Below are 14,476 nucleotides of genomic sequence, written 5' to 3'. Positions count from 1 at the left end.
TAACATTAAACCATCTTCCTGTACTTCCTTCAATTCTAACTGCTGACTTACAACTCAAATAAAGACTAAGTATTGCTTGATATAATGCCCCATTGACACCATATAACTGTAGTGTATTAAATAGCTTCTGTCTTGCCACCTTTTCATACAACTTTTCCAGATCGACAAAACTTAAACACGGATCTTTGTTATATTCCCATGTTTTCTCAATTATTTGTCGTAAAGTGAAAATCTGATCCTGACAGCCTCTATTTGGCCTGAATCCAGCTTATTCTTCACCAAGCTTTTCTTCCACAATTCTTCTCAACCGTTTCTCAAGTATACTTGCATAAATCTTACCAGGAACACTCAGTAGAGAAATACCTCTGTAATTCTCACATTCAGTTTTTATTTCCCTTTTTATGTATGGGTACTGTGAGAGCTCTACTCCAATCATCGAGAATTCGTCCCTCTGTCCAGCCTTCTGAGCTATGCATGCAGTGCAGCCACTGTAAGACTTTTATACCATCATACTTCAGCATTTCTGATCAAATATCATCTACTCCCGCTGCCTTTCCACATTTCAAACCTTTGATGGCTTTTTCTACTTCAAGTATGGATATGTATTCCTGACTGAATGCCTGTTGAGTGTTTTTTACCACTATGCTATCACTGCTTGTTTCATTTAGCAATTTTTCGAAGTAATTACTCCATACCTCAAGGATATCTTCTCCTGTTTTTCATGTCACCTTTATCTCTAACTCCTTTTGCAGCAATCTTTCCTCCATTTCTAAGCTTCTTCAACAACCTCCAGAATATCTTACCATCTTCTTGATATTTATTTTCTATGTTCTCGCCAAAGTCCTCCCATTACTTTTGTTTATCTAGTTTTACACAGTGTTTAGCTTTCTTACATTTGTCTCTGTATTCTCTAAGAGCACCAGCTGACTTATTTGACAGGAACTTTTGATATGCTTTCTTCTTTTCCTTCACTGCCTCTTTAACTTCCTGTATCCACCATGGAGTTCTTATTTTTCTATCCTTGCAGACGACCTCAACACATCCCTCTCTGGTTGAATCAATCAGGGTTTTCTTCCAGGCTCGCCACTGAATCTCCAAGCTTTGATTGCTCAAACTTTTTCAATTTTTCTTCAATAAACTTTGTGTATTTTAGTCTACAGTTTACATCTGAGAGCTGCTCAACTTTTATTCGCTTTAAAACTTTCTTACATGTTATTCTTTTCAATATGAAATTCAATTTTATCCTGCTCAAGACTAAATAGTGATTACTTCCAATTTCAAATTCTCTATACACTCTGATGTTCTGTAGCAGGGAGAAAACGTCACTATCAACAATAACATAGTCAACGAGACTTTTCTTATTCCTTGCCTCTTCTCTCCATCTCAATTTGTGCACATTTTTATGTTTACAACCAGTCCATGTCCTGAGCAGAAATCCAACAGGTATTTGCCATTATTATTAGCTTTGCTCTTTTCTCCAAATTTTCCCAAAATATTGTCTGACAATCATTTCCTACTCTGCTATTTAGATCCCCAACAAGGACCAACTTTTCCTTTTCATTGTGTCAGTTGCTTTATAGGCATAAATAAGTCTCATTGTCCAGTTCCCCATTGTCATATTTGCCCACATCACTCTACTTGAGACTGTCTGCCATTCAAGAAGATTAGCCTCGTATTTAGTGTTGAATACTATGGCTGCTACTCCTTTTCCTTGATTGTTATTGCCTGAATATAAAATTTTGTATTTATTGCTCAGAAAGATCTCACCAGTTTTTGTCTTTTTTGCTTCAGTCACCTCTATTATGTCGATCTGGTACTTATCTAATTCCTCAGCTAGTTCCATTTCTTTGCCATTCAGGCTTCTTATGTTGATAGTACCGATCTTTAACTCTGGTGATGTTGAGTTGGGGTTTGTTTTCAGATTTGTTCCAGTAGCTGACTTTTCGCTGTTCGTCCTGGTGAAAACAAGGGGGCCTTGTTTAACCGGGTGATACCCCAGTCGGCATGAAATTTTGTCATGTTGTACCATCATTTTGTGTTTTGGTTTAAGCCAATAAGAATACAATTTGGTCGGCTAAATTCCAAATTGTCAGCCCATCCTCGTTCGTTCAGTATCCAGGAAGATACCCAACAGGGTGCATCATGAGAAGGTGACGACTGGACATTAGGTCAGAAGCCCTGGTCGTTTCTCCGCATTCCTTTAAAGGCTATGTGGAGGTCTCCTCTCAGTTATATAGCTTTGACCCTTAAGCACCCCTTCTTCTTATTAACTTTCAATAGATAGATAGATATATATTTCCTCCTCTTTTTCAGGACTCCCTCTTTATCTTCTAGAGACCACTGAATATTTTTCAGTAAATTTATGATTTTTTTTTTTTTAATCCTTGCAAATCACCACATTCCCTTATTGAATCAATCAATGTTTTCTTTAGAATTTGCCAGTGAATCTTCAAGGTTTGGTTTTTGCTTTAAAAATTATATGAATTACGAATCAATGTGGAAGAGTGGTCTAGTAGACCATGTGTTTGACACCCTTCACACAGTAATATGGAGAATCTGAGAATCAACATGATGATCCAAATTTAAACAAATCTGGATGCAAAAAAAACTGCCAACATCTGGGAGACTATGATCCTCCACTTAAACCAACAGAAATACTGACCAGAATGCACCAAGAGGACACAGTTAAAATATTTGCAAGGAAACAAAGCAAAATTGGATTCTATTCAATTTTGCTTTGTTTACTTGCAAAGCAATGAAAAACAGTAAAACAAAGCAAAATGATTGAATTCCATTAAATTTTGCTTTGTTACCTTTATCCTCAAAAACACGTCAATTAAAGTAAACACAAAATATTTGATTACAACATCTTTTATCTGTCTGTGTGCAAGTGTGTTGTGATATGCCATTAAGAGGCAATCCTAATAAAGTCAAATAAAGAAAGGATAGTTTTAAAAGGAATTTGGCATTATCAGGGATAAGATCTCTTCTTTGGTGCATCAATCCGAAAATTGGTAAATATAGCAGCACATCACAACATCCCGTCTCTTGTGACTTCCTTTTTATCTCTTCATAACTCTTAGTGCCAGTTAGCATCATTATGTTATTCATATATGAAATTCTTGGTCTGCCTCATGGCCTCTTTCCTTCTACAGATAAGATAGGAAATATTATTTACAGCCTTAACTGCAGATTTACAGATTTACATCTTTAACTTGACCTTGGAAAAAAGTGATGAGGCGGCTAAATATGAACATAGTCAAGAATCTGGCTATTTCCAATAGAAAATAAATATTTGGTCAAGATGGAGATGACCTAAACATAATGAGGAGAACCTGAAAAAATTCAGAAGAGAACGGTTTTTTTTTGTGTGTGTGTGGGGGGGGGGGGATAACAACTAAAGAAATGGGCCTGATGGTGAGTGATAAAGTATATGTTTACATCAAGATGTAAGAACAAACAGGAGAGGCATTTAACAATAATAGAAAATTTGAGCACACATTTTAGCATCTAAGATATCTTGTGATGGATGATAATATTTCTGAATAAATCTGAGCTAGGATCACACTAGACAGTCAGTTATCATGTACCAAAAAAATTACTCTTTTCAAGATACATTAGTGCAAATACGAAATTGCCATCTGCCACAGAGTCACCTCATTATTTAAATAATTACTAAATTAATTCAAAAAGCAACAATGTAGGTACACTGAGAATGGTATCTCCCTCTTCTTTTTTTTTTTTTTTTTTTGTGCAGTCATGAGGAAGCCAAGTAAATATAAATATTATTAGGATTTGAAACAGATGTGCAAGTATAGTGATAATAATTTCCTAAATTTTGGGTAAAAATAATCCAACATTGAGGTTGCAGTTAGTGTGGTGGAGAAGGACATCAGTACTTTTTTAAAAATGATATTCAGATTTGTGGAAGAAACCTTGTAACAATTTAGTATCATCCCGGAGGATCCTGTGACAAGTATTATTAATTGCATGTTCATGCAAGGCCAGATTTATGACAATTTTTGGATTCGATGTAAGGAAGATGTTCAGAAATACATGTAGTTACAGAGCAGCTTGTTTAAAAAAAGTAAATTAACTTGCAATTACATGGAACTGAATAGACTCCAAGTAGCAGTAAAGATTTATTCTGTCCTTAGTAGATGGCAGCAGGGAGCTGATTGGATTAATAGGTTTAAACATGGTTGAAAGAAGATATTTCCTAGCGAGATGAGAAACACATTCAAAAACACCTCTGGTCTGACAGGGTCATCTCTTCTTGTGAAAGGAGAAGAAACACAGCTGATAATTCTCCTGATAATTTTTGGATTGTAGCCAACAGACAATATGGGCTCTTGATAATACCACATATCTGTGAGGGATGATGCATAAATGTGTGGTGAACATATCTACTAGAGAAGGACCATTTGCAGTAGACCAAAGGATATAAGGAATAATCCATTTCTCTCATTAAAAGAACATCAAGAAAAGAAATAGTCCTATTCCGTTCTCTTTCAGGTAAATTTGATTCTGTGGTGAAGGCTATTTATTTTTTTGTAGGAAAACATCTAATTCCTGACATGAATTATTTTAGATGGCAAAAACGACATCAACATAGTGAAAAACAAAGAGATTTTTTTTCTTCAAAATGTTCTAAGTAAAAGTTTGCCAGAGTTAGGGAAATTGGGAAGCCCATTACAGTACCTTCTATTTGTCTGTAAAGCTGATGATAGATCAACAACATCTGAAAGAAATTTAGAAGCTAATAGTTCCAAGGTGTCATTTAGAGGCAGATTGGAGAAGAGCAAGGCAATGTCAAGAAAGAGAACCAACAGTAAATGGAATAAGGAGATTAGAGAGAACTCTGAGATTTTATATGCAGTACTTCCTATAGTGAACCATCAATTATAGAGAACATCTAAGCTTATGAAATATGTATCACAATTTAATACATTTATTCAAATATCTTGCTACTGTGTTCACATGTGTATTTTATGTTCCTTAATGGACTCAAAGTTACATCTACACCAAGGAAGTCATCTCATTAATCCTTATGTATAAGTCAGAATCATCGACCTAAGCAAGGAGAGCTTCTTGAGCAATTAAGAAGATCTGAACAGAAAATATCAGTGAAGTGCAGAGAATGACTAATGAGAAGTTGATATACCAACACCTAGAATCTATCAACAAAATTAAGGTAGGCTGCTATGGCAGGAGATTTCTTCACTACCCTCATATCTCCTTGGACAGGAGATGTGAAGGTAGTGAAGGAAATCTTTAATAAAAACCAAGTGGAAGATAATAATGAGCTAACAAAGGAAAAGATGACTGGATGATGTGGAAGAAAGCTAATAAAGCTTGACACTACAACCATATCTAGGACTGTGGCTACTGAAGTAGCCACAGTCCTAGATATGGTTGTAGTGTCAAGGTATATTTTAAGTATATTTTAAGTATTAAATAAAAATCTATTATTTTTATTTAATACTCAATTCAAGTTTGTCCATTTAAGTTCAACTTTTAAAACATTTGGTATTTTAAATTCCTTTCTTGTACCCTCTCAACACATCTAGTTCTAACAGCATTATCGTTTTAGATAATGAACTGTTTTACAGAGAACTGTTCATTTCACAAATTCAATGGATTTTCTAAGAATTCAATCCCTTTCCCTGAGATTATTCTGGGCAGATAAATATCCAACATATTTATTACTATTATTTATTATTTGCAATTAGTGAACTGTAACTTTTTTTTTTTTTGTATATAAAGAAATGAAAAGTTGAATATATTTCATTTTACTCACTAAATCAGAAAAGAAACCTTTTATACTTTTTTCCCCATTATAAAAGAAAGAAAATAAAAAAAAGTGAATACAGTTTTGGAGTTACCTATGTTGTCTTCTAAGAGGAATAACAGTCTTCAAATCCAGAGTATCCTTAATTTTTCTAACCATTATTAAAGAATCAGCTAAAATAGCATAAATAAAAAAAAAAAAAAATATATATATATATAATATATTTTAATGAGGTACAAAATTATTTTGTTCAAAACAATTAGTATCACATTTTTTGAACTATAAAGAAGAGGTTTAAAAGCTCCATATTCACGACTTCCAACATATGGCGACTTCACATTCAGAGGGGAAAATTAACTTTTTAAGAATTATCTAAATATATATGAATGCAATCGGAAATGATTTTTTAATAAATAATTATTCGCAAAAATATTCATATATTTTGATATTGTAGTCTTCATCTTACTGCTTTTGCTTACTAGGAATATGACAACGATCTGTACTTAAATCTGGAAAAGGCATATGACAAGGTGCCCAGAGAAAAAGCTTTACAAAACACTACAATTATATGGGGTTAATGGAACATTATATAGAGTCTATATCTAATACATACATATAGTCTATATGCACAATACATAGTTTAATACACAATACATAGTCTATATTTAAGTTGTCAGCAGTTAGAATTGAAGGAAATACAGGAAGATGGTTTGATGTTAAATCAGGCATAAGACAAGGATACACATTATCTCCACTCTCATTCATTTATATGGATCACATTATGAAAGAAAGTGGCATTAGCCTGATATTAGAATTGGAGATGTCCAGCTAAGCTCTTTGATTATGCAGATGATGTTGTACTCCTAAACACAACTAGTACAAGTCTACAGGATTCTCTAACTAAATTGAATAACAGCTGTAACAAATTTGGCATGAAAATCAACAATAAAAAGACCAAAACTATGAAAATAGCAGGAACATAGAAAACTCCAGCTGCATTCTGAATGGATATCCTATAGAACAAGTAAAATATTTCAGCTATTTAGGCACAGTTTTTAGTGAAGAATGGCAAGTTAAATCTGGAAATAGACAAAAGAATAAACAAAGCTGGTATGGTGGGTAGTCAGCTAAATAAATTTATATGGCATAAGAGAGAAATTATCCAAAACACCAAACTAGCAGTATACCAGATAGTGTCCAAACCACTTTTAAGTTATGCATCTGAGAGTTGGGTTAGAACTAAAGCACTTGATCAAAGACTAGAGACCACAGATATGAGGGGTCTGGAAAAAATTAGGTGAGTGAACCAATGGCAGCATCATATTAAAAATAAAGATATGAGAAAGGAACCTGACACTATTAACCCCCAACCGGCCAGGACGTCTATAGACATCCAGCTAAATCTGGATACAATGCATGATATCTGTTGAAAGAACATGGATAAGAAGTACAATTCGACCGGCATGTCCATCAGAAGGTGTGATAATCCCTCACGCTGAAGAGAGCACTTAATCAGATTTATCTCAGGCTCATAGCTATGACCTATAACAAGAAATGCAGTTCCTCATTCTATGCTGGATAACTGAATCTCAGTTATATTGGATAAACTAAAAATATAGAAATTATTTTTATTTTCTCTTTTTACTGTGCAATACAATTTTAATGCCTGGACAAAATAAAGATCCTTGCATAGTTTCTTCACTTAAATATTGCCTTACCTTCGAGAACTAATTTCATTTTTATTTTTTTCTAATCGCTTACTCCACAAAACATTTTCTATGTTCTCGAAGAAATTAATTCATGATAGTTATTTGAAATATTATTTAAAAAAACCGGCTGCCGACGTTCGAGATTATGTTATATTTTTGTTCAAAATCATGTTTTGAAGAATACTTCACAGATTTCCTGAAGGACCTGCTTGAGCGACTTTGCTTTATACAGAATAATGAAATTCTTTAATCATATCACTAAATTTTTTTTCTTTATATTGTAATCTACTGTTCCTTGCACTTTCACCTTCTTGGTTTCCCTGTATAATTGGTCATTACCAAATGAAATTAACGGTTATGATTTAAATTGATATGTATATATTTTCTGCTAGTTCAGATATTATGCTCCAATTTTATAATAAGTGATACTTTTGCTATTATATATATATATATATATATATATATATATATATATTTAAATTACAAAGTGTGTATTAAAAATTTCCGCTACAGAAGTTCGACAGAATCAACAATATTATTGTCGTATTTCTTTTTCTCGTCTGGGAGAAAAACTGTAACTCTTATAATTGTATCAGATGTTATATGGCAAAAAGGTAAGAAAAAATATCATTTGTACTTTCTTTTCAAAACACAAAGAAAGAACATTGTAAATTCACCCAATGAAAAATAAAATATGGGTAACCCTCATAAAATGCGGATGTTAGGTTCCATAGAAATGCCACGTTGTATAAATCGCGTTATGCAAAACTCAGATCACATAGAAAAAGTAGGGTTATGTTCCGAAATCATTTCATTTTTAATTATATAAACAAAAATGACATATCCAACAGAAATACAGTTTTATTCAATTCAGGTAAGTTACGAAAACATGTAAACTATGAAACAAATACATAGTATAAAAACTACAAATTGTACGTAAACTTCATTGCATATAAATGCATAAATATTTAAGGCACAATAAAATGAAATGCATATTTTAATCGTCATCACTGTCTTCAAAAATAACACTGCATAGATATTCTTTATTTACAAGTGGACAAACGTCGTCATCGCTTGAAATCTCTTGGACATCATTTGTATAATTCTCATTGCATACTTCGGCTGGTTTAGTTATCAAAAAGTTAGTAATAAGACCGTGCTTACCACTATGCTGCAGTTTTTCGATGTTCAATGTTTCTCAATGTGACCAGATGTTCACATTGGGAACATCTGGTCACATTGAGATTTTTGATAATTTTTAAAAGGTCTCCTGGATATTTCCGGGCAGCTTCTACGTCTGCTGATTCGCTCTGGATTTTAAGATTATGCAAAGAATACCGCTTTTTAAAGTTTTCGAACTAACCCTTACTGGCACTAAAATCCACTGAGAACTTTCTACTGAAGAATCTTCATCAAGTTCTTTTAAATGTTTATAAACTTTTAAAGCTTTTTGTTTAATAAGATTTCCATCCAAAGGAATTTCTTTTGAGTGCAATCTTCTATCCAAATCATTAGAGATTTCTCCATTTTTCCATTAGAATATCGCGTACACAAGCAATGCAATTTGCACTTACCGCTGACCCAGCAATAACACTTTCTCGGATTTTATGTTCATTTTGTTTGATTGTTCAAATTGTTGATTCATTTAAATTCAGAGTTCTTGAAACAACTCCTGGTTTTCTCCATTTTTCAACTGATCCAAGATTTTAATTTGTTTTTTTCTTCAAGAGAAATGAATTTTCTCTTCAATGTTGTTTTTTTTCCCCTTTCGTTTCAGTTTTAGTGGTCATTAGTATAAAAATAAACTTTTTACATAAAAAAAAACATTACATATTAATTAAAATATATGAGCTTTCCTGGCAGAAAACAAAGACAATTATCAACTTTATATGGCAAACAATTGATGTTCATGTGTGCTAAAGGATACTTTCCCTAATATAAATTCGCTACTTATACTACATGCGCGATACAGGCAAACGCAAATTTAACAAAGATAAAATTTGAATTTTAAGTCACAAGGTGAAAAATATATGAAAGACAAAGGATTACCACACTTTGCAGACCGTGTTATATTGAAACCGCGTCGTATAAGTACCACGTTAAACAAGGGTTATTATAATTTGTAAACTGCATTATATCGAAACCGCATTCTATAAGTACTGCGTTATACGAGGGTTACCTGTACTACATATTTTTCTTGTGTTATCTGATTTTTTTTCTTGTAGTACAAAGAAGAAATCACTGTCCATAAGATGGTAAAATACAAGAGGGCAAAAATCTGTAGATTGATTACATTATAACTAATAGAGAAATCATGTCTGAAAAAATTATTTATGTAAGAGTTCTAACAACAGCAGATATAATGATATTTTCTTCTATGTGGCATTGTTGAAGTAGAAACCTTTGCTACTATTTACACTAAAATGAATGGACATGTTTCCCCAAGTGATTTACGTTCGTAACAGTTGTCTTGCGAACGATTTATAAAATACATTTTCTGAAATATCTGCAGATTGAATAAGTCTAAACCCCCCCCAAAATAAGATTATGTGAAGCATACGCTCTTTTCTTTTAAAATAATTCAAGTCCTCTTTTTCAAGATAACTGTATGAAATAATTTACAATTTTTCGATAATAAAAATGAAACTGATCATTATAAATTAAGAACTTATTTTAGCATAAATACTGTATCCGCCTGTAAAAGAAATGTCTGTAATTTTTTCTATGTCAGGATGTATACTAATCAACAATTGAAAATGAAACACGACATTCCTGATGTATCTCGTACTACAGCTTGAGGCAGTGTCCCTTCTGGCAAAGTGTTCTCTCTTTTCTTTCTCAATAGCACTGAGAGTAATCTAAGTCTTTACCTTTTCCTCCAGCTAAGAGGATTACTATCAAGTATTTCTAAGATGTAGATTACTTCAGAAATAGGTATAATAAGTATATATAAGCATAAGTAGAAGTAAAAATATTTAGATTATTTTAAGAAAAAGAAACAAAAATAATACTACTGAACTTTCTTTTGTGTGGTATGCATATAAACAGTTTAACGTGATGAAAATATAGCATAGTATTTCTAAAATTTCAAATCATTTCAGCAGACAGTAGAACAGCTGATTTTAGATTGCAAAGAAATAGTATAGAATTAGAAGCTTTATGGTACAACAATATTATTATCTTATTTCTTTTTTCAAAACAGTAAAATGAAGTAATAGATTTGGAATACTGGCTGGAAATGTTTTCGAACCTGTAGAAATTTAGAGTGGTTATTAAGATAAGGATAAGCATTAGAAAATCTTCAAAATGAGCATAAATTTTGAATCATTCTGTATATGATATCCTTCATATTATATTTTCAACATATCTACGGTGGTTATGCATTGGATATTATCATAATGTGCATCCTACAAAACAAAACAAAAAAAAAACGAAGGCGAAGAATCCATGCTAAAACATCATTGGATATAAATTTTTGATACTAAAAAGACTCACAATTGGAAACCGAGTTATACAATATAACATCGCTTGTTGTTCATAAAAAAACAACAAAAAAAAAAATCGTTTCTAAAACTGAAATGTGATGATCCATATAACAGTATTTTGCTAGGAAAGAAAGCAAAAGGTCATATTTATTTCAATAAATATTATTTAAAAATATAAATATGTGACATCATATGTTGAATGCAAACATTTGAAAATTCGCGAAGAAAGTTGTTTCTATATTGTGAGTAATGCAAGAACAACCAGTGCAACTGTTCCGTTGCAGTGATTTGAAGAATAAATTTATAATACAACAAATATTTACTATTACTAAATAGATTCATTGCAAAGGCTGATTGATGGTCATTTCAGGATTGCTTATTTTTGCAGATGTGAAATTTGTTTCAATTTTTGGGAAGAAACACAATAAATCATTTTAGAGGCAAAAAAAGTCAAATATCTTAGGATAGTAAAGGAAATTCCAAGTAAAACAGTGTGCATAAAGACAGGTGACACAAAAGTCAGGAACTAACAGTTAATCCATTAATGGCTCTAAAATAGCCATAAAGTGATTAATGGCAGAGGTAATGAAAATCAATGAAAACTATAAGTTTTCAATGATTACTTATAATGGCAGAAAAGAAATTGTTTGTATTTTTCCTACAAAAGTGAATTAAGATATACGTGCTAGAAGTGAAAACATAAAAAAGAAACTGGTATTATTAATAAAAAAAATACTAATAAATGATCTTGTATCACTTCTAAAATGCATGAATTATTTTCTTCACAGATTGATAAGCATGCCAATACTGTTTATGTGGGTTGAAAAGTTCTTATAAATACCTCAATTCCTTCATGGTGATTATCACAACTTTTCAGCACATACCCTCATATATAAGGAGTTAAAATTAGTCATAGCATTAACAAAAGCTTAGGCAACTGTAATAGAGTATACAGCCCAACTAATATCCTAACAAGTGAGATTGCCTGACTGGTAAGCCAGCACAGATTTTTTCAAGTCCTGAATATTATGATAGGGTGGTTTTCTATTTACATAGCCGATTGCTATGTCTGTGAATGTGCAAATTCTTTAGCTGGTTATGTCTGTCTTGTGGGATGAAAAACCCAAATTGGTGGAAGGAAAAAGCCTACCACCTTTATATGAGACTAGATAACTTGCCTGCAGTTGAAAAGTCCTTATAAAGAATTGTGTTCTAGACAAGATTCAAACTCAGATCTTTCCAACCAAAGGGTATTTACTGAGCAAGGTATGGAAACTCACAGATGTTAACATTCATGAGAATATAACAGATCATCACATATACATAACAGCATACATGTTTACAGGTTTCAATTTTATTATTTTTTAATAGAATTTTATTCAAGTGATTTGCTTGTGACATTACATTGCATGTGCTATAGATTGCTGAGTTAACAGGCATCTGGAATTCTCAAAATAAAGAAACATTTCTTCAAACATGTAGAAAAGTGGTGTTCTAAAGAAAAAAGTATTCACAACCGGGCTATTTGTAAGTAGAGGCAGTTGACTTGCCCTGATATCCCATAATCCACATCACTACTACTGGTCTACTCTGGTTCAGGGTAAGTTCGCTAATCAGTTTGAACTACACTCATGAAGATACTCAGGGCTAATCCAATAGCAGAAGTCATATTTCCATATACAAGAAGAAAATGGTGTATAACTCTGGATAAGAAATGGTTCTAGCAAGTTTTTTCCCATTGGGAAAGAAAATAAATTACACTTTTAGATATTATTTCTGGAAAATTTTCCATGTTACTCCTCTAAATTAATATTAATTTTATGGCTATTTATCCTATTTTTCTTTAGGAGTACTCTTTTTTTATGATTAAATTATACTTGATAAGAAATTATATTTTTATGCTAGAGATAGCTGCTAGGAAGGTGGAAATCATTATAAATGAAAGTAAAACCAACTATATATACATACATATAAAAGTGTGTATTGGTGGAAAAGGTATAGATAGTGATTCTATCAAAATAGGCAATTATTCGTTTAAGCAGAATGAGCACTTTACTTATACTGGTACAAGGTATAAGTAGATAGTATCAATAATCAGGAAATAAGACAGATCATAATTTATTTATTTATTTACTGAATGATGCACATATAGAAAGTAATAAGAGAATAGACAGGTGGAAAAAAACAGAAAAGGCATCATAGTTTTAACAGTTCAGATTCTGAATCCACAGTAAAACTTCAGGTTTAATATTAAAAAAAAAAGTCCATATAAGTTCCAGGATAAGAGAACACAGAGCGGTTACTTAACCATGTGGTTAATAGTTTGGGCTACACTGTCATAATCACAGTACGGAGATTTGTATAGTTTCCATTTGCCTGGAAACTAAATTGACAGAAACTCACCTCTAACTCACATGTCACCAATCTTTATTCAACTGCCAGAGTGAATGGTTTTCACTTTCTAAGATACCTTTGGTCTACCAGATCAGGATAGGACATGAGATAAGCAAATAAATGCTCCACAGAGAATAACAGATAACAGCTGACAATAAGCATTATTAGGAGCTGCCAAGTACAATTAGAAGTATGCTTATAGAAACATTGATATGAACAGATAGGGTACCAAAATAAGGATTATAACTAAAGCAGATAATTAAGTATTTTCAAATGAGCTGTTTGAAAAGAAAGCATATTTATGGACCCATTTAAGAATGATGATCTGTGGAGAAGGCACTAGAATAAAGAGTTCTATTTTATTTTATTTATTGTATTTTTTTTTTTAGGAATTCAAATATTGTTAGGTATATAAAATTGATGAAATTAAAATAGATTTGGATATGTTATTTGAATGGAGGACAGTAAAATAATCAAGATGGTTCTTTCTTGTATGATCAGGATACAGAGGAATGGTGCCAAAAATTGAGGTGAATAGGGAGCAACAAAATGCAGCTACAGTGGACTAAATCTTGAACATATTTCTGCAACCTTGCATCCATGACAGGCTAGTAACACAGGTAGGCTAATAGTTATATAATCCAGGAATCTCACCCTAAAAAAGAAACATGGAATTTTTCAACCTACTACTTTAAGTTTCTAATAAGCAAGGTGAAAGTCTCAATACTGGGCAATAAAAACAATCTATTACATAAAGCCTCTCAGAAACATCATCAATGACACAGTGGAATCTGAATCCACAATTAGAGAGTAGCTATGTTATCTATTCAACTAATCAGACTAGGCAATATTAAAGATGATGTATTTGAAATATTAAAATATGGTCTCAGAAGAAACAGAATTACTTCAGTTTTTAGATAAACTCTTTATATAAAAGGGATAAATTATTACAGATGTGTTAAATTTTTTATGACTGAAAAAGAAGTAATCCATTACACATTTCTAGATACATTAATAATCCACTGCGAGGGAACCATTTATTTTTCAGTATTGGAGGTTTACTAAATTTTATTTTTCTACAGATGTATCAACCATAT

The 14,476-nt window shown here is 32.1% G+C and overlaps 1 protein-coding gene across 1 annotated transcript in view; it reads right to left on the bottom strand.

Moving 5' to 3' along the window:
* Positions 1-14,476, bottom strand: part of LOC150094892 (small subunit processome component 20 homolog) — a 468,852-nt gene that overhangs the window by 288,466 nt on the left and 165,910 nt on the right. Inside the window, exon 21 of the mRNA XM_090410975.1 lies at positions 5,886-5,964. Within this exon, the coding sequence (XP_090267101.1) occupies positions 5,886-5,964 (79 nt within the window). The remainder of the gene's footprint in view (positions 1-5,885; positions 5,965-14,476) is intronic.

Source organism: Typopeltis vanoorti, chromosome 21 (genome assembly GCF_054136105.1).
Source record: "Typopeltis vanoorti isolate ZY-2024b chromosome 21, IOZ_Tvanoo_1.0, whole genome shotgun sequence".
NCBI lineage: Eukaryota > Metazoa > Arthropoda > Arachnida > Uropygi > Thelyphonidae > Typopeltis > Typopeltis vanoorti.
This window is presented reverse-complemented; position numbering and strand designations above follow the sequence as displayed.